Source organism: Pezoporus wallicus, unplaced genomic scaffold (assembly GCF_028554395.1).
Source record: "Pezoporus wallicus isolate ANWC-B61680 ecotype Strahan unplaced genomic scaffold, APGP_CSIRO_Pwel_v1 contig_6401, whole genome shotgun sequence".
NCBI classification, from domain to species: domain Eukaryota; kingdom Metazoa; phylum Chordata; class Aves; order Psittaciformes; family Psittacidae; genus Pezoporus; species Pezoporus wallicus.
In genome coordinates this window covers 2,265,873-2,290,700 of record NW_026638608.1, presented here as the reverse complement: position 1 = coordinate 2,290,700, position 24,828 = coordinate 2,265,873, and the positions used below count along the sequence as shown (strand labels likewise).

The 24,828-nt window shown below is 46.6% G+C and overlaps 1 protein-coding gene across 3 annotated transcripts in view; it reads right to left on the bottom strand.

The window, feature by feature from the left end:
• PXN (paxillin) overlaps positions 1–24,828 on the bottom strand; it is a 45,089-nt gene that overhangs the window by 13,045 nt on the left and 7,216 nt on the right. For all 3 annotated transcript variants that reach the window (XM_057411500.1, XM_057411498.1, XM_057411499.1), the window contains exons 2-6: positions 6,746–6,972; positions 6,157–6,272; positions 4,131–4,270; positions 3,555–3,756; positions 2,928–3,060 (exon numbers count right to left, since the gene is read on the bottom strand). In XM_057411500.1, coding sequence (XP_057267483.1) covers positions 2,928–3,060; positions 3,555–3,756; positions 4,131–4,270; positions 6,157–6,272; positions 6,746–6,972 — 818 coding nt within the window. The remainder of the gene's footprint in view (positions 1–2,927; positions 3,061–3,554; positions 3,757–4,130; positions 4,271–6,156; positions 6,273–6,745; positions 6,973–24,828) is intronic.

Here is a 24,828-nt window from a genome sequence, read left to right as displayed (position 1 = left end):
AAAGGCCTAATAAGTACATTCAGTAGTTAACATGAAGGGATTTCCCAGTATTGCCTTCCCTCTGTATTTTGTCCAAGCTGGATGCGCCTGTAAAAGTAACCTGGGTTTCTGCTGTGGTTCACATTTAGGTTTCCAGACTTCCTAAAATGAAGTCAGTCATTTTCAAGGCACAGCTAATGTTTCACTCAGCATTTCCAGCATATTAAAAATGTATTAGCTCCAAAATAAGAGCCTAACAGTAATAGAACAGTTAAATACAAGCATCCAGCTATGCAGTAAGCAGGCATTGTATTACACAGAAATGGCAGGGGTCAAAGAAACAAGAGCATTAAGTAATCTCAATGCCCACTGACTGATGAGCTAGATAACCAAAATCAAATGGATTCTGGAAGCAAAAAGAATGAGCAACTCATTAAAGCAAGCAAAAGATGATAAAAGGGTAATGTATCGGTCTGTAATGGTACCTTTTACTCTGGGTATGAGGGAAATTAAACAGCAGTGCCTCCACTCCTCCAATCCCAATCTAGTGCAACTTCTAGTTGTACTAACTCCAGCTGATTACACGTCGTACTGAGTTTTTCTGTCCTGCTTCTTGCAGCCACACACAGGCCTGGTACTCAAACAGGAGCCTTTCACCCTTCACCTCTGCAAAGACTCCACTTCTCTCCCTTACATCCTAGTACCGACTAGAAGCACATTTTTACAGACAAGCTAAAACCACTGCCTGGCACAAAAAGAGGAGGTAAAAACAAACAAAGAGGGACTGAAGGGAAAATGAAGCAACATGGAGGTCAGGAAAAAGGGAAGTAACTGTTAGAAACAGTCAATGACAGTATTAACACAAGGAAAATAATCACAGAAACCACATACTTTGTGCTTCGGGAAGAATGTGTAGGCACAGACAAGCTCAATATCTCACAGAAATTCTAAGGCTGTGTTTATAAAGCCCAAATCTTAAAATCTTGTTGCAATTCAGTTTGTTTTCAGAGCTTAGCCAGACACTAAGGCAGGAAGGTGGGCAGTATCACAGAAAGCAGCTAGTCTCTGTCATGTAGGTATTACAGGAGGTGCGCAAATACTCTGAAGCCTTTTCTCAAGACTGAAAAGCATTTGAACACCCACAGTTAAAAACGTCCCATCCTTGTATCTAGCAAGGAAATCCTGTGCTGGGCAAGGTCATTCTTAGTTGCCAAGAGCTTACCTCGGAGCAAAGGTTGGTGGCAACAGCCTCACCCCAAGCCTATTTGCTAAGCCCTGATAAAAGCAGCTGGGGCACAAGGCCACGGTGCTCAGGCTCCCAGAGGATGCAGAAGGAGCAAGGCAGGGTATGCCAGCAGCACGGGTGGGAATTTGCTCCAGTTTCACAACTGTGCAGCTTTTCAACCAGACTGACCAGACTCTTGTAGCTATCCTGCGCTCTACCCTAGGGCCTGGTATGGAGGAAAAAAGGCAACACGAAGGTGTCAATATTTGCAGTTGACTAAATACACACTACAGTAAGTCTAGAGAAAACAGTAACTCCTAGGGTCTCACAAAATGAAGTACACGGGCCAGAAATGGCACACTGGACTCAAGCCCAGCAAAGGCTCACAGAGCATGCACAATTACTGCTGGGTTCTGAACTCAAGCACTAGGTCAAAACTCAGGGTATTGTAACGATGTCCATGAAACCCACAGCACACATCAAAAAAGCTCACAGGAACGGTGGCACAGAGGAAACCAGCAAAGCTGCCACTGAATTTCCTGTCTACGTCTCCTCAGAAACATCAGATCTGGCTGCCCCACCTAAAGTGATGGCAGGAGGAGGTGGAGCTCAGCACAGACAAGAAACATGAAGCATCAGCAGGATTGTCCATGTAAGTGAAAAACAGAGTTAGGCACTTTCTTAGGATTAGAAAGCAGTTGCATGTGTACGTACAAAAAGCAAACCCGACAATAACAGTGAAGAGACATTAGATGCTTGATTTCTCCACCTATCCGAACAAATTCAAGTGGATAATTCAGTAAGGCTATAAGCAAAGCAACTGAAAGTAGAAAGTAAGAAAAGGAAGTATTTCTCATTTTGCTATTATTATGGGTAAATGAAGTATCATGAAAGTAAGCTCCACAGTTAACCACTGAGTACAAGAATAGTAACATACCTATTGAATACAGAACAGGTTATCCAAGTACACATGCTAAGTAGATATCCAAGTATCATGTAACAAGATGATCATGGGCAGGTTACTCCTGAGCTTATCCTATTATGGGGTTTTTACGTGCTACTTGTGACTGCTGTAGCAGTTCTTTTCCAACACAGTAGTTTGGCTTCCAAGAAAGATTCTGAACAACACTTGCCATTCTCTGCCCCCACAAGGAGCCCAGACTTTAATCCCATTTTGAGGTGAGTAAGAGATACTGTTCTAAGATGGAAACTTTTGAAGCCTCCAGCTGTCTGCTGCAAAGGCTTCAGTGCCTGCTCCACATGCCTGGAAGATCCTCCTTAGGAAAAGTGCATCAGGGCAAAAATACCCTCTGAAGAGGAGGGTCAGCCCAGAGAACAGAAGAGCCTGGTCGCTGTCAGTAAGCAGATTGATGTTCCATGCTCCCCTACCTCTTGTTAAGTTGTAGCACAGCAAAATAATTCACCCTGTACTGAGCAGTAACTAAGCTCATTATCTTTGGCAAACAGACAAACTGCAGAGCCAAAGAGAAACAGAATCCAGAGCTGCCTTACCCTGCCAATGATGAAAATTTATGAGTTGAGAGCACCTACAGAAGCACTCAGAGCACACAAATACCATGACAGGAAATTTCCCAGAGCAAGTTTGGGAGGGAAAGAAGGCATTCCGGAGACCAAACAAGGTCAGCAAATGTGGCTAACAAACAAAGGGAGTCCGAGGGTGGGGAGGAACAAGATGAAGTCTGAAGTTGTCATGATAGCGTACCTTAAAGTCAGAGAGAGATGCCATCAGCTCATCCAGTTCTCGTGTAGCTGAAGAAGCAGATATACGGGTCTGCTGCTGACTGGTGACCCGCTGGGGGCTGCTCACCTCGCCCTGGCTCACAGTGATTGCCGGGCTGACAAGGGGAGGGAAACAAAAAATGAATGTGTTTAAGCCTGGGAGAGCACTCCTAGACTGAAAGTGCCACAGCATGAGGAGTGTCCTCAGCACTGCCCACCATGGCCAGCCCTCCCCCAGACCCAGCTTCCACAGCACACACAGACCCTGCCTCTGCCAAGTCTAACGTGAGTGCGCACACACCCCCCATCCATTAAGAAATGGATGATGACCAAACATTCATTTTGTCACATGGTGGATATTTGTGATCAGCTATAAATCTGAGTTTGGACAACCCACCTCTTGGAACATGACTTATGTATTCTTTCATCCAGGAGTAGATAAAAAAGCACCTGCATCCTCATACACCTGCTTGGTTTCTGACCCCTTTTAGACAAAGCCCATTTTCTGTCCATCACTCTCCTGCAGCATCTGCCCCTAAGTCCACAGTCACTATTCCACAAGAACCTGCTCCACCCCACCCAAGCCAGCAAACACCAAAGCACTACTCACACTGGACTTGGCACAGAGCTCTCCAGCTCATCCAGCAGGCTCTCCACACTGGGACGCACATCTTCAATCCCACGTGCACCATTTCGCTTTGGCTTTTCTTTTGTTGGGGGTGCAGCCTTCTCTCCCACAGAGCTGCTGCTCTCTGGGACAACATAGTGAGGGCCAGTGACACTGGGCAGCGATGGGCTTCTGTTGGCTTCATCTGAGAAAGGTGAGCAGGAAAGAACCATTCAGACTCCTGAGGCCATGCATACATTTTTATCACAGGCAAGAGCAGCAAACTGCCCAGGTATCTTGTGAACATTCACCATTGAGTCAGAACTTAACAGCACAAGTCAGAACTTAACAGCACAAGAGCCTGAGCAACCTAATCTAACTCGGAAACTTCAGTTAAGAGCCAATTTTGAAGCTTGCCTTGCTTTGAGCAGGGTGTTGCACCACAGACCTCAAGAGATCCCACCCATACTAAATGAATCTTTGATCAGGAGCTGGAGTGAGATGTTGGAAAGCAAAAAACAGGCTACCATTTTGAGAATCAAACTATCCCTTCATACCAAATGTCTTGCTACTCCCTACCTGCTGGGAAGCCACTGGTGGGATTATGTTGAACAGCATTCAGTTCCAGAAGGAGTCTGTCCAGTTCTGAGAGGTTGCTGCCCAGAGAGGAGCTGTTCATTGTGGGAGATGGCTCTGCAGACTTCTGCTTGTTCGGGAAACTAAAGACAAACGGGAAATGTAAAACTTCCATGTCAAGATACAGCAGAAGGATGGAAGGAAACTTATATCAGGTTCACAAAGTTTACGCAGGTACTGTATTCTTTTCAAGCTGATGCCTTTAGCTCTGGAGGAAACAAGATGTGTGCTTTGTGAAATTACTACAACACAGCCACATCTTCAGTTGTCAGTTACAAAGAAACAGCATTGATGGACAGGGCCTCAGATTTTAGGACTGTGTGCTGCACCAAAGAGCTAACCATCTGCAGATCCAGGACACGCACAACAGCAGCAGAACCATTAGCTTGCATACAGGAAAATGACTTGTTTCTGCTGACATCACACCAGGCAGCAAAACCCTCCTCCCTGAAGCAAGGGAATGCAGGGCTAGCAGAGACTGCAGAAAGATGCAAAGAACAAACCTCAAGCTATCAACAAAGTCAAAAGTAGCAGGTTATGTGGTAGCCTCCTGCAGCATTCAAGGTCTCTATTCAAGTCCTCAAGCCTTTAATTTGTGGAACTCTGATCAATTTTTAAGACAGTAATTTGTAGCTATTTTCTACTCTGTTAAACATACAAGCCTTGAAAGAAGTTTACCTGTGCACAAGTGTGTATAAAACACTGGCTGTAATTACTGCTTATCCTATATGGGCAATTCCATTTACCACACATAACTGCAAACTGTTTCAAAGCAAAATTTAGCACTGATGCAGTGGTTTTTATAGTAATTACACTGTAATAACAGCCTTGCCATCATCAAGGGCAGAGAAGTTATATTCTCCTAGACTTACCAAGGAAGAAATAACTTTTAATGCTCTAGAGGTTCTTATTTTATCAAAAAGGTACTTCCCAAATCCAAAACGGCAACATCTTGCGCACACTTCCAGGTAAGGGTGTTGGTAAGTAACAGGCATTAGGACTTTGACACCTGTGACACAAGTGACAATTATGGAATTCCGTAAGGGCAGCTACTATCTTTCTGCTGCGGTCTGAGGAGGGCACACTTCATCCAGTGCTATAATGCACACCAGAACCAAGCCATGCCTGACCCTCGTACAGGACTTTCAGGCTGTAATTACCTCCAGTTTGTACTAATTGCACGCAGGCATCTGAAAAAATAGCAATTACTGTCTCCATTGGGCAGCTCTTGCCTCTACCCAGAATTAGTTTTGGTTGAAAGCAACTTCTTGTCCAGCAGAAAGAGCTAGGCATGTAGACCACGACACCAAAGAAACACCAGTCTCCACAGTGTGAAAAGGTACCCAGGACAGAGTGCACTGTAGAGAGCCATCAGAGATGAAATTCTGACAGCCTCTTCCTCACTCATCCCCATGTCAGCAGAAAGGTCTGTCCTACCATATAGCACTCCTCCAGCCCCTCACTGTAAGAGCAGCCACATTTGCAATTATTTGCAATAGTTATCTATCTATCTATCTGCCTAGCTAGCTAGCTATCACTAGTTAAGATGAAAGTTTAAGAAGTTTAAATTTACTTGAAAATTCAAGTCACTGCACATCCTGCCAGGCCATACATAATCAAGTTCCCTGGGATAACTGACCCCAAGGCCACCCTTCCCCTAAAGAACTTTTGTGCTGCTTAACAGGGGGTTGGATTTGCCAGTTGTCTCTGGAGCGTATCCTTCACAACACAATCCAGATCCTGTTCTGTCTGACAGACCCTTAACCTCTTCTGCAGCTGAGGAAACCAAAGAGCCAGGTCAACGTTTAGAGTGAGTCTGAAAGTTACAGAGCCTCTTACAAAAGAGATAATCAAAATCCACACAAGGCAACATAACATACACAGGGAGTACTGCTTGTTTCCACTTATAGAAGGCAACTCAAGCCACAGCAGGCTCAAATCAGGCTTATCTCTTAACAGGACTAGATACCTGTAGACGTGCTCCTCTTCACTGGCACGGGGAGAAGGAGAGCTCACTCCATCTCTAGGAACAGAGGCACTGGAGCTTTTGGCACTACAGCTGTATATAGGAGACTGGGACTGAGGCTGTGGAAACGAGATTTGCATTGGAAACAGAGAATGCAAAGCAAATACATACACTAGTACACTGCAATCCCACGCATGGACATGGCAGAACAAAGCCCAGGAGCAGACAAAAACATCTGCTCTATAGCCAAGCCAGCCTCTACCAGATGAGTTACGCCAGGAACAACTGCTCTCCACTTGCTGCAGATTTGCCTATGAGCCGCAGATCTCTGCTGGAAAGCCCCAGTCTGTTTCCCACAGGCTACAAGACAGATGACTAACTCTAATCTCATCACACCATCTTGCTGGAACAATGATGAGGGGGTTCAATAGTTATGTCTATTAAAACTTCACACCTCCCCCCATCTTCCCACCCTGCTCATAGCCAAACTCATCCTCACTTCTTGCTACTCTCTCCCCTCGTCTACTTCCTTGAGAAATACTGCACCAACAAAACAAGCAGGCACCCTCCCCATGCACACACATTCACTTACTTGCTGGTGGACGTATCTGGACACGTTGGGTTGCCACTGGTCTAAGGGGTCAATCACAGTGCCATTCAGGGCCTCATTGGAAGGTGGCGGAGGCACGGGAGGTGGCACAGCAATCTCCTGGTACGTGTGGTTTCCAGTTGGATAGGAGTAAGGTGTTTCCTCCGTTAGAAACACTGGCCGTTTGGAGATATGGGAGGTGGTGGATTCCAGGTCTGCCAGTAAGGCATCTGCAGGGGGAAAACAATAAGGTAAAATCCTGGACTAGAGGTTTTCCTTTCTTCCCATTCAGGATATCTGTATCAGAAAGTCTTTGGGAAGACTTTTTACCTAGGGTGATCTGCTAAATGCCCTGGAAAACACTCCTTCAGCCCAGGACTGAATGAATTAACCCAACGTCCAGTACAACAAAAACACCAAGGGGGAACAAAGCAGCCAGAAAACCTGTGTCAGCCTCGGAGTTTTGTCTTAACTGTGAAACTGCCCAACAACAGGGACCTGCACCTTCCCTGCCCCTGCAGCACAGCAGCCTTGGAGAAACCTGCACAGAGATCTACTCACAACAGGATATTGACACAGACTAATTACAGGCCCCACATCATCAGAGTCATTTACCATGGCCGCAGGCACTGCTTTCTGCAGGAAACAAGATCTCGGGAGGGGTTTTCTCCAGAGTCTAAGGTAGTGGAAGAAGCATGAACCTTCCAATTAGTCCATCAGTGCAGCAGGAGCACGTGTTTCGGTTTTCCTAACAAAAATCCCTCTGGATACATCACACAAACAGTTAACGCGCTTCCAGAGGCTGCCAGGTAAACGCCATTGCTTCTCCTGGCAACAACTCTCAACTTGCTGGGTGGAGACTGCTCACAAATTCCTGAAGAGAAGGAAAACTTCCACCAGCTACAAACACTGTCACTCATGCCAGGCAGAGGGACCCACGCCACAGCACTGCTCAGGGATTTTAAAGTGGGAAAAATGCTCCCCCCCTCAGAGGGAGGGCATGAAAAGGCATTCCCACCTTTCCAGACTGCTCCCTTCAGACTGGCCTCTGCCCATTCCCAACCCTGCACTTCTCTATGGTGACTCACAGGCATACCCTGACTTGGACCTCCTGTCCTGTGAGCCCACACTGCAGAGCCCACTGCAGTCCCTGGTGGGGAATCTCCAGCCTGCACTCACTTTCTAACGAGAGCCTGGCTGGCCGGGTGCCCGGCTTTCTGCTGGGGCAGCAAGCTCTGCTGCACGCCTCTTCAAGGCTGTTAGAGAGGAGCTGGTTCACACAGGACATCAGTGCTCTTCATTATAAGAGCATCAGGACACAGCTGCCAGGTCCCTTTGGAGATGTGGAAGTCAGCCAGACAACAGTAACCCAACTTCACGAGAATTAGGAGAGGAGGCTCTCGGAAACCCCCTGGATCTCCCTGCCTTCCCAGTTGTCTCCAGGTAGGCTCAGTTAGCAGGATTTGTGTTTCCCCTCCTGCACACAGCACCCACACTCAGATCTAGGGTGTGAGGGCTCAGCCAGAGCGTAGCCATCACAGAGCATCCTCCTCCAGGGTCTCAAGGAGCTCAAGTTATCAGATGGCACCAGACCAGCACCTAATGCTTGCCCTAATGGCTGCCCATCATCTCCAAGAGGGCACCTGCCAACTCAAAGCCACTTCCTGAGCAGAGCAGACCGCACCAGCCAATGCACTTAGCAACCCTTGAAGAAAATATATTAAAGGGTCAGATGGAGGACAGTGTCACTGCAAGATGAGGAAGGTGCTGCTTCTATATTCACCCTCTTCCACAAACCAAAGCATCACACACACCAAAAAGAGTTCCTGCCCTCAGAGAACAGAATACAGCCATTAGCAAATCAAACACTGTATTAAATTAACTCTATACACCTTTCATTTAGTCAAAAAGATGCTCCAAATCATTTAAGCCACAGGCATCTTCCTAGAGGGGCCAAAATACCCCAGAAGCAGATTGTCCGGAGGGGTACAAGTTTTCTGCAGCTGGGGAAAAATGAACTTTATCTTTTTAAGCAAAAGAACAGCTGGTGGATTCCAGAGTGAAAGGCACATACCTCAAGGAAACTGCTGCAGAGCTGCAATTCCTTCGACCAGGCAGGTCCTGTGACTGGAGGTTTCACGCACAGAACCTCCAAGAGAAGTGCTGTCCCAGAAGGTGTGGTTTTTGCTTCTCCCCACCAATGACAAAGGCAAAGCAAACTCCACCAGGAAGTGAAAATCTCATGAGGGTGCTGACTCCTCCAGTCCTACAAAGAGGACCCAAACCACTTTGCCACCCTCCACCCTCCATCCCCTCGGCTCGGTGCTGGGCTGAATGAACCATCAGACAGGAAACCAACACCTTTAGGAACGGCACAGAAGAGAGGAGCTCAGCTACTTTTAATGGTTCGCTTTTACTCCTCTGCAGACAAGCAGCAGCCTGGAAATACCAGGAACAGCCTGCCCCCAGGTCATGAAGGAGTTAAGGAGAAGACATCACTGTTTAATGATTAACTTCCCCCATACCCTCCCCCTTCCTGACTTGAGCAAACAAGGCAGAGATGAGGAATGGGAAGTGGAGGGAGGAGAAAAGGAACCACTGGGTTGCTCTAACTGCACTTCAGCTGTACAACTGAGACTGAAGCAGCTGCGCGAAGGCACCAACCCACCCGGTGGGACACGAGGAGCAAGGACGGCCAGGAGCAGGACAGGAGCTCACACGCCGCTCGATGGGTGGCAAAGAACCTCTCCTTGAGCTTGCTGGCCCCCAGGTTCTGCAAACCCAGGGTCCACCCTTCCACACCCCACCTGCTCACAGCCATGCCAGAGGGACAGTCTTTCCCACTGATGTCCATGCCCATGCCCGTTGCTGCTTCCAGCCACTGTTCTCCAATCCCATCAGCAGGCACAGTTCCCTGAAGTTTTGCTGGCCTGGGAAGTTGTGCCCATTCAAACGGTCCAACAGGGGCAGCAGAACTTCCCTGGGGAGGGCAGGCTGAGAGCTGTGGTGGCACCGAGCCCGCTCAGCCCACCCCACCTCATGGGGTTTGCCCTGGAGACAGAAGCAACTGCAACCCACAGGCACAGGCTGCAAAATCACTCCCTCAGAGGTCAACCCTAAGGAGTTCTGCATCCAGAGACCAAAACCCAACCAAAGCCATTAACATTTTGTTTTCCACACAGCGCCTCATCCCAAGAGGTCCCAAAGCACTGTGCATTCATTTAGGATTTGTGCAACTTTTTAATGTTATTAGAAGAAAAAGTGAAATAAGAGATAGGGGAAAGGAAAGAGGATTTATTAATGGAAAAAAGATGTATTGCTCTCTATCTTTCTTTCCAAAAGGGACCAGACAGCTGTAACCGGATGAACTGTAACGAAGATGCCCCAACCCTGGGCAGGGTGGATGGGGCTTGGAGCAACCTGCCCTAGTGGAAGGTGTCCCTGCCCATGGCAGGGGGCTGGAACTGGATGAGCTTTAAGATCCCTTCCAACCCAAACCAGGCTGGGATTCTATGATTCTATGAAAGATGCTGTGCCTTGTGCAGCGCTGCACCTCACATTGCAGTACTGAGCTCACTACAATGACTGCTCCCTAAATAGAATATTAAATACATCAAAATATTAAAGGTTCAATCGATGTATAGGGCAGTGAAGCGTTCCTCCCCAAGGCGACTCTGAGGGTCAGTGCTGCAGGAGGTGTAAATCAACCAGTTAGTCCCCCACAACCCAAAGGAAGCAGTTGACTGGATCCTCCTACAACCACCAGCCATCAGAGGGCACCACCACATCCTTCCATGGCAGACAGATGAAACCCAGGAGCAATGGCCAACTTGGCAGTAACTTCAGCTCACTTGTTCATCCCTGTGGAGCCGAGAACCTGCCCCTGTTTCAGGCACACAGGAGTTTTCTGCCGGTGCCACATGTGCTGCACCTCCACCAGCAAACTGCAGCATCTCAGGAGCTATCACTCAGCACTCTGGAAACAAGCACATGTACTGAGCTCATCAAAGTTCTACTGCTGCCCCAAATACTCCCTAAGATACTACAGACTCAGCTCTAGGAGGCAGAGTCTCCCCAGGTTAAAAGATCAGAGATTCATTTATCTCTAGAGAATAGATTTAACTATATTGTGGCAATAAAGTAAAAGAGACAGGGTTATACTAGATCTCCAAGCCATTGCTCCTCCACAGGATCACTTTTCCTTCCACTCTCACCATTATAAGAAGCTATCGACAACCCACAGACATGTGCATGGAGTAGAATCCAGTTTCCAAAGACTCAGTAGGGCTCAACCCACCCACAGACACGGGCTGTGTATAGAAATGTGTATTTTCCCCTCTGTTAACAGCACACTGCTCAGGGGGGTGTGGAAGAGTGAGGGATACTTGCTAAAATGCCACCAACCCAGGTGCTCCTGCTTGTCATCACGATGCTGGTGCAGTCACACAGCTGATAAAACCCTAACTCACTGTTGGCTGCAGCACAGTGCATCCCAACATGCGATACCCATGCCCGGGTACTCCATGGGCTCAGGCAATTTGGCCAAGCACAGCATAAAACTGCATGCAAAGACGAGACTGAGGAACAGAAGGACAGAGTCCTCCTCCCTACACTGGCCAACCCACACACTCAGTTGAAATCATATTCATGCCACTAAAACCACATCCTCCCCGTCATGGGAGGACATTTGTGTTTGCATTCAGGTGGTTTTTCTACACAGATGTTCCTGTGGAGGAGGGACAGTTAAAGAATGATATCGCATTTGGTACCTTTACTCCTATAAAGCACTCCAAGACATCTGGAGGTCCAGGTACATTAGTTTGCCCATCTCTCCCTTGCCTTCCTTTTGCCAAAAATCATTGTTAACTATAAGGTCCTTGGGATTCTGGTCTTCAAACACCACCTTCCCCAGCTTTGCATATACATTAGATATGTATGAGTGGCTCTTAATAGCAACTACATTGCTTCAAAGTAGTTCCCAGCATCTGCCAAAGCTCTGCTAGTCGTTTAGACAGCTTGGGATAAGACCTCTGCAGCTGATATCCAATGCACTGAACTGCTCAGAAAATAAAATGCCTTTTACCAAGTAAGATGAAAGAGCAGGACAATACCTCTGGGTAAATCCCATTTACCAGCTCAAGCTGCACTGGAGACAGTAATCATCTGTCAAGTTACACACTGCGCATTCCTGCGCTATCTCCCCAGCCCACACCTCTGTCAGGCCGAGGAGCAGCTCACACATTCCAGGGGCTCCAACGCAGGCTCCTTTGCCACCGCTGCATGTCAGCACTCGCTGTCCTGCAAACGCAGTGTCCTCCAGCAGAAACACCCCTGTGCAGCCTCAGGGGCACATTCTTCAGCTTTCCACATCCAAGGTTTGGCTGATAAAGAGCAGCAGGGATCACAACACAGTTCCGAGGTACAGCACAGCAAAGGATAACACAGGGCCCCTTTGTACTGATGCACACATCAACCCCCTTGTCTATAAATCTGAGCCACACTCAGCCCCCTTAAATAGAGTGAAGTTATTAAAAAAGGAAAGGTATTTGCATGTATCTTCCCATGCATTTCCAAACCTTATTCACTCCCCTCTTCCTGAGCCTTCTGTGCATCCCCAAAATGCTCCTGGATTAAGGTGGCACAGTGAGGCAGAGCACATCATGAACTAATTCTGGAAAAACCTACATGACAAGGCATCAGCAAATACACATTTGTCAACTGGCAGCAAGCAGCTTTTTAATGCTCATATCTCCTCACACAGTAAATAGTTTTCCACTATTCTATTCACAAGCAGTCTAGGATTTTTTGATTTTAACTAAGGCAATTTAGAGAAATCTACATTTGCTTTCCTCTGTTAAGGAGAAGCCTTCTACTACTGAGTGTCCAGCACAGCTCTAGCCTGTGTGAGGGCTAGAGAGACACAGTACATCCAGTCAGCTCAACGACAGCGTTAGTGCCAAAAGAGAGAAAACTACCTCAGATTTCCATATGCAGTTCATTTCTCCCAAGAACTGAGGATGAGCTATTAAGCCATGCTGACACAGCAAATCAGAGCATTATCAACAGAGTAAGTAGATCTAAAGGATGGGGGTCAAATTTGTTTCTACATCTCATGTATTGCTGGGGAGGAAATGGAAGCATAACTGAGGCACAGTACTTCAAATGCCTCAGATATCAGCCTTTTCTTTTCAACAGCCCAAAGCCACATCTGCACATCCATCAAACTGCACATTGCCTGGAGCTCTGCTTCTTGCATGGGACATCTGGAGAGGGAGTGACACTGGAGACAGGATTCTTCATCCAGCCACCCACCACACAGAGTCAAATGCCTTCCACCACAGTCCCATCTCCCCCAGCATCTCTACTGCCACACGTGACAGCCCAGGCACAGCACCATGGGTGCGATCACAGGTGATCAGTGCGAGATGGCTGAGAACAAAGTACAGTATTCCCTCTGATGCAGCTGCACAGAACAAGTGTGCACCTCCCCTGTTGTTCCCCACACCTCTGTTTACCCAAATAACTAGAACTGCTACAGGTTTTCCTGGCTCTAACAGAAGATTCCCAGAGGATCAGCAAAGGGAAATAAAAAGCAAGATAGCCGTAAGGGCAGGTCTAAATGAGGACATGGATTTTACATGATAATCATGGCTCATTCAGGGCAAGACCCCTGACTTGCAGAATGACACATCATTCTCCAGTCCTTTTCCCTCAATACCTGCAAGATGCTGAATTCAAATCCTTGATTTTGTCTGTCCCCTAAAAGTTCTGCGTCTCCAGAACCGAACCCTGAGCCTGCAGACTCATCTGAGCAGCCCCTGCAAAATCCATGAATCCAAACTTTAAAAGCTTCCTTAGGCTCAAGTAAGTCTTCTCCCCACCTCCAGGAGTAAATACAACTCCAGCTCACATATAGGGAGACAGCTTGGAGCGGTAACCCAATCCCTGCCAAGGCATTTTTACACTGTGAGTAACTGCAGAGGAATGGGGAGCTTGGGTATATTTATCCTGTTAAATAGCCGTTCAAAAGAAACATTTGCAATGCTCTAGCAGAGCTGCATCCAAAAGACTTGTTGGAGCCTTGCTACAGGGCTTCTCACTGCCCTTAAGCTGGAGTCTGGAAGGGGTGGGAAGCCCCAGAGAGCAACACTGATGACAGGAATTCCCTGTTTTAGCAGCTGCTTTGACTTTTCTCAGCAACATGGAAGAGCATTATCAGGAACAGCAAAACCATGAACCAACAGGTGACTGCAGCACTGACTTCCAGGTGAAAACAACATAGCACGAGGCTCTTAAGGCATTATATTCTCATCAATGTTTTTCAATGCAAAAAGACCAGAGACTACAAAAGCAATAAAATACAAAGAGTGTATTCAAAGTAAGACCTTAAAAACCTGAAGTGCAGTTAGATGCTCTTAAAATCCCGAAGTTCTCAGGTTCACATACATGGAAAGCACATCAAACAGCTTGACTTGCTTTCCAAACCATTTGAGAAGGAGACATTTAAAAGTTCTCCTAACTGTAACCAATCTGGTAGTTTGAATGCAGGACACACAACAGCTCCCAGCTCTCTTGTGAAGCAGGGACAGGTTGTTGTTTAAGATACAGAACAACTCCAGGCACAAAAGATAAGTCATCTGCCAGACCTAACCACTGCTGGAGGCCCAGTACAGAGCAGCCACTGGTATTTTTACTTCACAGACCCGCCTAGAGGAAGTTCAGATGACATGGTCCAAAAATCATGTAGTTACTGGTTTAATGTATTCCAGTGACTGATGTTCATTTGAAGCCTTCTGCTTTGTCATTATCAAGGTATTGGTGCAAGTCATGCCTCGTGTCACTGCTCAGTAAAAAATATCCAGACTAGTATCAATACATGCTATGGTTCCACATACAACTTCAACAAAAGACAGTATCCATGAAACGCTTGAAGCTTCTCTGTTCTTTGAAACCAATACTGCCCCTTAGAACAAGCAAGACTATGCATTTGTGGCACTGATTTACAAAGTTGTGTTGAGTGCTTCAGAAAAGCTTACCAGCAAAGGCAACCATCTAATAGTTGTTATGCCTAGCTACACTAGGCTGCAGAGACTAACTAAACAAGAATTCATCCCATGGCAGACAGAACTGCTTTCAAAATCACGTGATGGCAGCCACCATGAATCCTGTCTATGCCGTAACTCCAATACAGCCAGCCAAACCAGTTAGCTTCCCTCAGTGCAGCGGCCCTGCATCCAGCTCTGACCACTATCAGCAAATACCTAAACAAAGACAAGACACTGCACTGTGAGATGTGGTCTGTGCAATCAGCTGCAGCAATCATTGTGGCTTCCTGTCCCAGGCACTGAGATCCAAACCAGAGACTTGATTCCAGAGCTTGTCACCAACTAAGCAGTCACAACTAACAGGCCCCAGTACCACCCCAGGCACAGGGCTGTAGAAGAGTGCACAAATACAGCCTGTTCAATGCAGTTTCAGCAACTGCTTATCAATAACTGCTCACTGCACACTGGGGGGTGAAATGCAAACCCTCTCAGTGTTCTGGCTGCAGTTTCAGCAGAGCTGACACCACCACATGCTGCCAGCGTAAGGGAAGGACTCAAGGGATCCCCCTTTCCCCAGCATGCAGACCCTGGAACTCACCCTGACCATCAGATGCTTTCTGAACCAATTCAGCTCACTAACCCAGCAGATGTTGGCTGGGCTGTTGGCATGGGGTTTTTAGATAAACTCATTACATTTCTTGGAAGCACAGCTCCAGCCACTCTATGACTTCAGCAGCTTTTAGAAAATGTTTTAAAGAGACCAGTGCCAGAATGTAGCCCTTGTCTAAGTGAAGTGAGTGAATCAAACTTCTGCTTTAGGAAATACTGTACTTTTACCCCCAAAACTCAGGCCAGGACACAAACTGTGAAAGCCCCATCCAGCCCAGGCCACCTGAAAGAAACCAGCCATCCTCCTGCCCAAATCCCACAACTAATCTACATCTCAGATGCAGCCCACAAAACCTGCAGCCTGAAAAGGAGCAAGCAGCAGGTAGCACAAACGGAAATGCTCCTGAATTCTGGAGACATCCCTCACCACTACGAGCCACCTCCACCTGAGCCTACACTGACACTGTATTTGGCTTTGCAGCCCTGGAGTTGTGATATGGTTCCATCAGTAGGGCTGCACACATGATGTACCACACATGATGGTGCTATCTCATTTGTCCCACTGAGATGAAGAGTTAGGCTTTCGATAGAGACTACTCCCATCTATAAAACTTTGAAGATTAGCTAATTCTGAATACTACAAAATCCACCAGATGCCACCACGTGAGCTCAGACCTTCCACTGGATCCCTTGGAGGGGCAAGAGGGTTATTTGTCCATGTGCTGGAAAACCATGAAGGTCACTACAGGATCCCTCCTGGAAGTGGCCACACCGCTTCCTTTCAAATTAACACAAGCATTTCACTGAATCCCAGACCTGCCCAGTAACCGCAGCAACGGTGTGTTCATCAGCATGGTGCGGGTGCCAGAGTGCCAGCACCATGAGGGGTCAGCTAGCTCCTGTGTAACCCAGCAGCAAGGCTTTCAAGGGCACAGAGACACTGTGGGAAACCAGCTGAGCAGTCTGCAGCTTGACACCAGCAGTCCCTGGGGATCCCAGCACCATTCCTTGAGTGAGCATCTCAGACCCACATCTTGTCATCTTTGATACAACAGGCTGAGACATCCTTCAACTGGTCACATCACCGAGTTGGCAGGAAGGTAACCTTACCTTAACCAGACCCATAGGGCATGGGATCATCAACACAGCACACAGGCTGAGACACGCTGCAACTGCCTTAAAGATCTGAGTCAGCACAGTTTCCTGGATGAAACAACACAAATCTCTCTGCCCTACAGTCCAAGCTGTGTGAAAGAACCACAAATGATTTTCCTGGAGGACTAGAATTTTTCCACTTAACTCTTGAACACTAAACCAGACCCCAGCTCAAATGGGCCCAGAGACATGAACTCCCACCTACAACAAAGACAAGCGCAGTCATTCTGCCTTCCTCCAGCTTCCTCAGAAGAGCTTTCATCCTCTTTCTGCTCCCTCAGAACAGTTCATAAGATGACTGAGATAACAGAAGTCCCACAAGGCACGTAACTGCTTACATGGTCAGAAAGAAATATTCCTCAATGTGCTATAGGTTTGCTGAGCATCCTCACACTGGAAGTGATTGGTGATTTAAGGACCATCTCCTTTCAGAAGGATGTACCTGTTGCTCCAGAAAAGAAGAAATAAAGTTTAAATAAACTGCAACCAGTGAGGTTACCAGACCCACATCCAAAGAAAATATAGCTTGAATAGGTTTTATTTTGTTTGCTGCTAAACCAAGCACAGCCTTTTCAGGTTTTTCAAATCAACCCAAGCTGTCCACTCCACTGCTGTGGCTATCGCTTTCAGGAGCTGCCAACAGAAACACCAGGAAGAACAAGTTCTTACTGGTATTGAAGATTTAAGGATAGCACAGAGCAAGGCAAGGCCATACAATCCAGGTTAAGTCGGCTGTTGTGCACTTCACATATGGCCTCCAAGAGGAGTACTTGAACTTAGTAGCAGCACTGTGGCATCTCTGGTTTCAAAGCCTTCTCCCTCACAAAGGTGTGTCTTCCTGTAGTTCTCATTTCCAGAAAGAGCTGGGGAGGGGGAGGGAAGAGTTATTTCCTGTCATATACAGCATCCTCTTTTTTATAGCATGGCTTTCTCCACACTTGAAGTGAAAAGTGACATCTTATATTCACTTCCCTCTGTTTATAGTCCTGAGGAGCAAACAGCTCATGCCAGGAAAAAACACCCTGTGCTAAGACCTGCTGCCTTCAACTGAGGTCATGTTCCAGCTTACTAAACAAATGTTTTCAGCTTCTCAGCTACCAAAGGCTTCTGAGCATGCCAGATCCCCAGCTACACAAGCCTCGAATGCCCCCTATTGTGATTCACAGTCAGACAACCCAGTTGTGTGAACCCAAAACAGAAAATCCCTTCCATGGTTCCTATCAGGATTCTCAGCACTCTCAGACCAGGTCCTGAACAACAGGAAACAATTACCAAAGATGGATCAGCTTGGTCAAAAACATTCTTCCAGTGCTCTATGAACAGTCTCCAGGAGGGTCAGGAAGTTTGTAAAGGCTTTGCAAATCACAGCTCCAGCACATCCTGTGACACAGAGCATGCAAAAGCAGCGGGCTGAGCTAAGCTCAATGCTTGTACAATGTTTAAGAGCACAAAGCCAGGATCTGGGTTTGGTTTTACTGGTTTGCGGGACAGACAAATTGGAGATTGCACAAGAGAAGTTTGTGATATGTAAAATGCTTCATAGGGACTCAACCAGCCAAAACTCCCAACTCTTGACCTCCAGTGATTCAGACCACCGTGACTGCAGTACTGCTGTCCTCAGATGAGTGTCCCACCCACAAGTTACAGCACTAACCACAGAGGGGAAGCCATTTGCAGCCACGTTTTTCAGTCATAGCAGTCGACAGCTCCACACCCTAAACCAAAACCTCCACGTATTCCATTTTATATTGATGTAACAGGCTGTGGCCTGCAGCAACTATAGGTAGTAAAGGCTACAGCCACTGCACCTGAATTCCAATGAGGATCACAAATCAGAATCCTTACCCTAAACTCACATTCACACCCCTCGACAGCACAAAAATAAACCACCTACCGTTCAGAAACGCAGAACTGATACGCAGCCCAGCACAACACAGCAAGGCACGTTCTATCAGAACAGAAAGCAAGCCTGACTCTCAGGCCTGTACTAAAAATACTGAAGCTGGAATTTCCCAGTCTGGATCCGCAGCCTGCTATGAATGAACTCCACCTGCTGCCGAGTCTTTAGTCAGAACCCGCTCCTTTTGGAAGCGGTCTGGTGTTCCTACAGGCAGTTATAGTTAGTCCTGTGAAACATTACGAGGAACAACAGTCTGCACAAATTAGAGAGTCTCCATTCTCTCCCTGTGTGTCAACAGCCAAATTGGAAACAGCTTTGGTCTCCAAGGATGCAAGTATCGCCTCCCATGGTCCTCTCAGTCAAGTGACAGCTCCTTTTGTGCAAGACCTATTCCTGATCTCTGCCTGACAGCAAATGGATCTTCAGGCGTTTCCAGGAAGTCCCAGACAAAGCTATTAGCAAATGGCCAATATTGACCCAAGTGTCTCTGGGAGGGAGAGGTGAGTTGGCTCAGCCAAAAGTAAAGGACATTAGCTCTGTTCAAACACAGCAACGCAGGAACAAGACCCAGAGAGAAATGGATCCTGGATGAGTTTGGTGGAAGGCACAGCTTGGAGTGAGTGTCAATGTTTTAAACAAGCAACTAAGCAGTTTACTCCATCTCAGTACTGCCCTGGGCTGATTTCAGTCAGCATCCTAGATGGAAAAAAATTACAGATATATAAAAATCAGTTGCCAGTGCACTAACCTTTTCAGTCCCCTATTTATCCATATTATTTTACCCTCTCTTTATCCTTACATGCACGAAGTAGCAAGTTAACCCTCCTCACGCATCTTGTAAGGATTTTTATTTGCTGCTGCTTCCCTCAAAGTTTCTGGAAACTGCCAAAACAACAACAAAAAATGTTCATGGAAACCAAACAAGCAGCCACTGAACTGACTCCTCAGGGACAATTTCCCAGGGCCAAGGCCTCTGGTCAAAATACCAACTCCCTTTATTCCTACAGGAAGAGGGGCTCAGCCAAGCCAGCTATCTGAGGAACCAGACCCTTCCTGCTACATCACCATGTAGCTACTCACTAGGTCAAAACACAGAGCATGCCATTTCACAAACATCTAACAAATCTAGTACAAAGGAGAACTCCATTAAACAGAGCAGAGAGCCCAAGGATGGCTACAGAAACAGCAGGAAGTAAGATGCTATAGATTTTAAACCACAACTCTGCTAAAGAGAATAAACAGAAGCTCAGAGTTTGAGAGTCTAGTCCACTGGCTGATCAGTCAGGCAAACACTCATGGAAACAGCAGTAAGAGCATCACAATGCTGGCAAGTTTATCATACCTTAGAATTTTGCTACAGCACATGACACTCCAAACCTGTGCTGCTTCCTCCAAGTACATCAGGTCTATACCATATAATTAATACCTCGCCAGAAGTCTGTTTGCCTGCTTGTACAACGAAAGGGAGGACTCCCTTTACCTATTCTTCTTCTTCCCTAGCAGCACACAGAGCTGCTGGGGAAGAAAGTCATAGGTCTCCTCCTGCAGAGTAGCTCTGTTCCTTCAGGTATGCTTGCTAGAAACCTGAACAGGGCAATCTGTCCTCATGCTTTTCTGGAAAACAGAGAGGCAAGGAATGGCAATGACTCCGAGGAGAGCAGAGGAAAACCACTGCCATCATCTGTGGGCCAGTCCCTGGGCTACGGGACTTGAAGACAAACTGCCAAGTGCAGAGGTGTGTGGCACCCAGCTACTACAAAGCAACTCTTTACATGCTCACATTAATAAGGGTAGAAAGGGCATTTTTTAAGCCCTGGGTGGACTGTATTTAGTTGAGATTTGCGTAACCATAGGCAGTTGGGTCTGACTTGAACTGAAAATTGTCAGAAGCAGCACTGAGCTTACAACACACACTAACCCAGTACTGGATAATTCTTTTGAGCAGCTTCTAAGCAGTAGCTTAGTGCCATAAGCAGTGGCAAATCAGAACACAGCATGAACACATAGCAGTGGTTTCCAAATCTCTGGGCAACAGCAACGCTTGCTTGTGCTCCAGAGCCCTCAGGTGGAAATGACAAGTGTGTAAGTTTGACCACCTAAAAGCACACCTTACAACAGCTTTAGAGCACTCACCTCTGGGAGAGAATTTGGTAACTGCTGATTCTAACTCATCTAGGGAAGGAAGACATTACATCAGGATTCACACAGGAAAAGAGCACATGAGCTCCACTGGACAGTGTGCACCGTGAAGGATACAGTTTCACAAGATGCAGAAAGCGGAGTTAACAGTTCACCACTGCCAAAAATGGAGAGGTTTTACTCCCTCTTCCAGACACGTGCTGCTGCCACTTTACTTGTGCTGGCTCTGGCTCTCACAAGACCCCTCTATGAACCAGTTCAAGAGAATATACACCCAGCCAAAACACTTGCCCGCTTTCTTTTGGGTTAGAAAAGAGCACAGCAAGCAGGAAGAAGGAGTGGGTATGTCCAAACAGCCAGTCGAGGGAGAAGGAAAGGGGGTAAGGATAAGTGAAAGTAAAGCCACCCCTTCTTTCAGCAGCAGCAAGCCACTGTATTGACTCAGCTGCCAGCAGAACCCCACCTCTGACAGCCCAGCATCTCACCTTTGCCCCATAGATAACCATAGTCAGTAGTAAGATTGCTAAAGATGACTATGATCCTACCCATCTACGGATGTAAAAATGGGTTTGGACACAGGCAGAGACAAAATACTGTCAGAGCCTGCACATTCTAAATTAATTATCTGCCTTTTTAAAAGTAACAGAAACAGGAAAGCATGTGGACCCTATAACCAATAAAGGGAAGGGAGGATTCACATGGTTATGCAAGAACAGACATGAAACTTGGCGGGTGGGGGGGGAGGAAATGGCATCTTTTAAATAGTGGAAATCCTATCCAAGCAGCATAAACAGATCTGAATACAGACCCATCCAGGCAAAGTGCCAGTTACAGAATCCGAGACACACATAAAGATGATGAAATGAAGGACAGAAATATTAGTATAAATTCTGAATTCATTAAAAGCATTAGAAGCACAAATCCTGCCCATGAGATGTAGAATGCTCCAGCTACCAGCAAAAGGAGGATTCCAGCCATAAAGAACAGGGACAGTAGAGACGCTACAATCATATGGACAGTGCAATCAAAACCATATCTTGTACAGTCTACCTGAGCCATTTCTATACTGAAGGCTTTTAAATAGGAAATCAGAATGCAGACTTGAGACATTTTAGTCCTTCAAGAGAATATTTTTTCATTAATTCCAGCAACTTCCCATTCAGTAAGTAAGAAGCACATCTCCCAAGAGAATAAATGCAAAGAATATTCAACAAATGCAAATCCAGCCTTAAAACCCAAGGTATCTCAAGTTTTAAAAGCCTGTGCCTGTAAGAAGAAATGAAGTCCCAGCAAATCTCACCCAGATACCAGGGATGCCAAATGAAAGGTTAGTGTACATATATTAGCATAGGTTGAGATATAAATAAAGACAAGTTAAAAAAAGACCCTCTGGTTTGACCTGCCAACCACTCTGAGGCAAGTTGTCTTCCTCTCCTTAAAGAGCAGCTTTTGTCCAACGTGGTACATGGTTTAACTGCCTGCTACAAACCTAATTACTAAGAAAGTGCTCTGGAAATGGTGAATTTTTAAGTCTTCATTTCTGCAAGGGTCCTCTGCACCAGAGAGTGGGAGCAGACTTGGAAGCAACACCAAACTCTTTACAAGCCAAAAAGTGTAAGTCATCACCAGCAACTGACTTTATTCAAGGCGCTGCCAAAAGCACAATGTAAACTCACAGGGCAGGACAGAGGAAATGACAACGAAACAGTCAACATTTTTCAGTCCTGTGGGTCTTAGTGCTACTTCTAACTATAACGGGCAGAAAGCTTTACAAGAAAGCTTTCAATCTGATGAGCGTTCTACTAAAGGATAACCCAAGTAATTACAGATAGTGGGCAATGTCTCTTATAGACAACAGAGTACAAGGGGGCAAGTAGCACATGGTCAAAAATCTGATTAAAGCAGCAGCTTTTTACTTTAAAAGCAGCTTCTGGGAACAAAGAGAGCACAATGTTTCAGAAATGAATGAGGGAACTGGTCCCCAGTCTACTTAGGGAGAAGATGTGGGTGGTAATTTGATGGAGATCGCTGGTGGCTCTTCAGCTCTAGAGCTCTGCTTTGCTGTTTTGTCTGTTAAGCACTGGCAGAAGAATGTGGTTCAAGAGTTTCACAATGTCATGATAGAGGCCCACTGAAAGAAAGGAAATTGTTAAAGTCAGCCAGAAAACTAACATTTTTAGAACTGGGATAGATCGTAGCCAGTAAGAGCTGGAGAACATGGAAGTTTAATCTCTTCCTACTGTGAGAAGGTACATGACCTATCATTCCACCTATCATCTGGCATCGGCACAGAAGTATTAGTCACAAGTCTCCTGCTTATTTCATCACCAGCAAGAGGAACAGTGAGGATTTCTTTTTACCAAGAGCAGTATTACTAAAGCAATTAAACGCTTGACAGCTTCTTCATCCCAGCGCCCTGCACAGAAGTTGTTGTTTTCTTACAAAGCAAGGGAAAATTCTATCAACCAAAGGCTGTTTTACTCACAAGAGAGCTCATGACAAGGGAAAACTGCAATTAAAAACCAAAGACCAAAGAGAAAGTAGGTTTCTGAGAGGTAAAGATGAGTAAGAGAAACCAACCTCCAGCACTGACCAAAAATGGAAATGCCAGCAACACTGAAATAGAAGCAGCATGAGAATAAACTTCCCCTTCATAGGTACATGAAATAAATCCTTCAAATTGCTTTCTCAGAAAGGTTTTTCAGCATGGTTGCTCCTCCACCAAGTCCTGCAGTAAAAGCCAACAATCATCTGAGATAACTGGAGACAGCATTTTGCACTAGTCAAGATTCCCAGCCCCTACATTTCTGCTGTGCTGAAAATTAAGTTGACTTCTTTGTCTCAACTCATCACGTTCCTCCCTGCTACACACTGAAGCAGGGCAGAAAATTGATTCATTTCCCTGTCAGGTACCTCGATGGACACGTACCTACTCACATCACTACTGCCCTAGCACTGCTGGGTGCTTCAAAATGCGTCTGATCCCCTTCAGAACCATGCCAGCATTCCCAACCCACAGCGACACAGAGGGACCAGGCTTTCCACTTACACACTGAATGTACAAAGACAACTTCCCACACACACACAGCAGTGTAACTGCCCCCTTGCTGAGAACGATATTCCATCCCTATCTCTGCCACAACCCCAAGCCTGACTGCTTAAAGCAGCTGGAAAACAGACTAACTCCAACTCCCCCCAAATAGAAAATAATCGCAGTTTCTGCCAAGCAAGCACTGAATACACTGCATTCCATTGCATTAAAACAATTACTCACAAGCCAGCCAAGAATTACATAAAGCTTCCTCCCTGCACCACCCCCAGCCCCTTCCCTTCAATCCTCCTCCCCAACAGCCTCCCGACTGCAAAGGCAGGATCACACCAGAGGGATACTGCTCCAGAGGAGAGGAAGCGGCGCTGAACACCTCACACGGCGCTGGCCATTCCATTCCATGTACAGTGTTTTTTAGACCTAAGCAGTGTCACCAGGGGACTCCATCAGATCCAGCCAGCCTTGAAGGCCTCCGAATTTCACACCACCATAAGGGGTGTACCGTGTGACCTGCTTCAGGTAGTTTTCTCCCTCGCATTTGATGGTAAAGTAGCACCCAACAACTGAATCAAACAACAACCAAATCTTAACCAACTCCTACAGAAAAATGAATGACAACCAAACAGATTTTATCCCTAGCTCACATGGCCAAGGCTTTTAAGCATGATCCCAAGGCAGAAGGTGCTGGAGGCACAGGATTTAAGGAATTAAGAAGTAGGGAGCAGCGTGCCAGAGCAGCTGTGCTTGTGAGGCACTGCCCAAGGGAACTGCTCAAGACAGTCAAGTAGCAAATCTCAGATTAAGCACCAGCAGGAGAGATCGAAAACTACAAGCTTAGGGTTCTAAGAACCTGACTGACACATTCATCCCGAACTCCACAGCTCCCAGCCTGACTGACAGCGCTGAGCTCCTCACATTTCACGGCAGAAATAAAAGGCAGCTTCTTCTGGCCAACGCTGCTCACCCACCCACAACACTGAGTTGGCCACTGATAAGAGATTTCATGACGTTGGTGAAATGGCATTTCATTCCCTCCCCCAGCAGGGATCCAGTCTAACTGCTGGAGCTGCTTGCAGCCAGGCAGAATAGTTCCAGCTGTGTATCATGCGGCCTCACCAGGCCTACACAGCCCAAGGACAGTCTCCCTCGTAAACCATAATGAACAAGAGGGAGAGCTGCAAACCAGAAA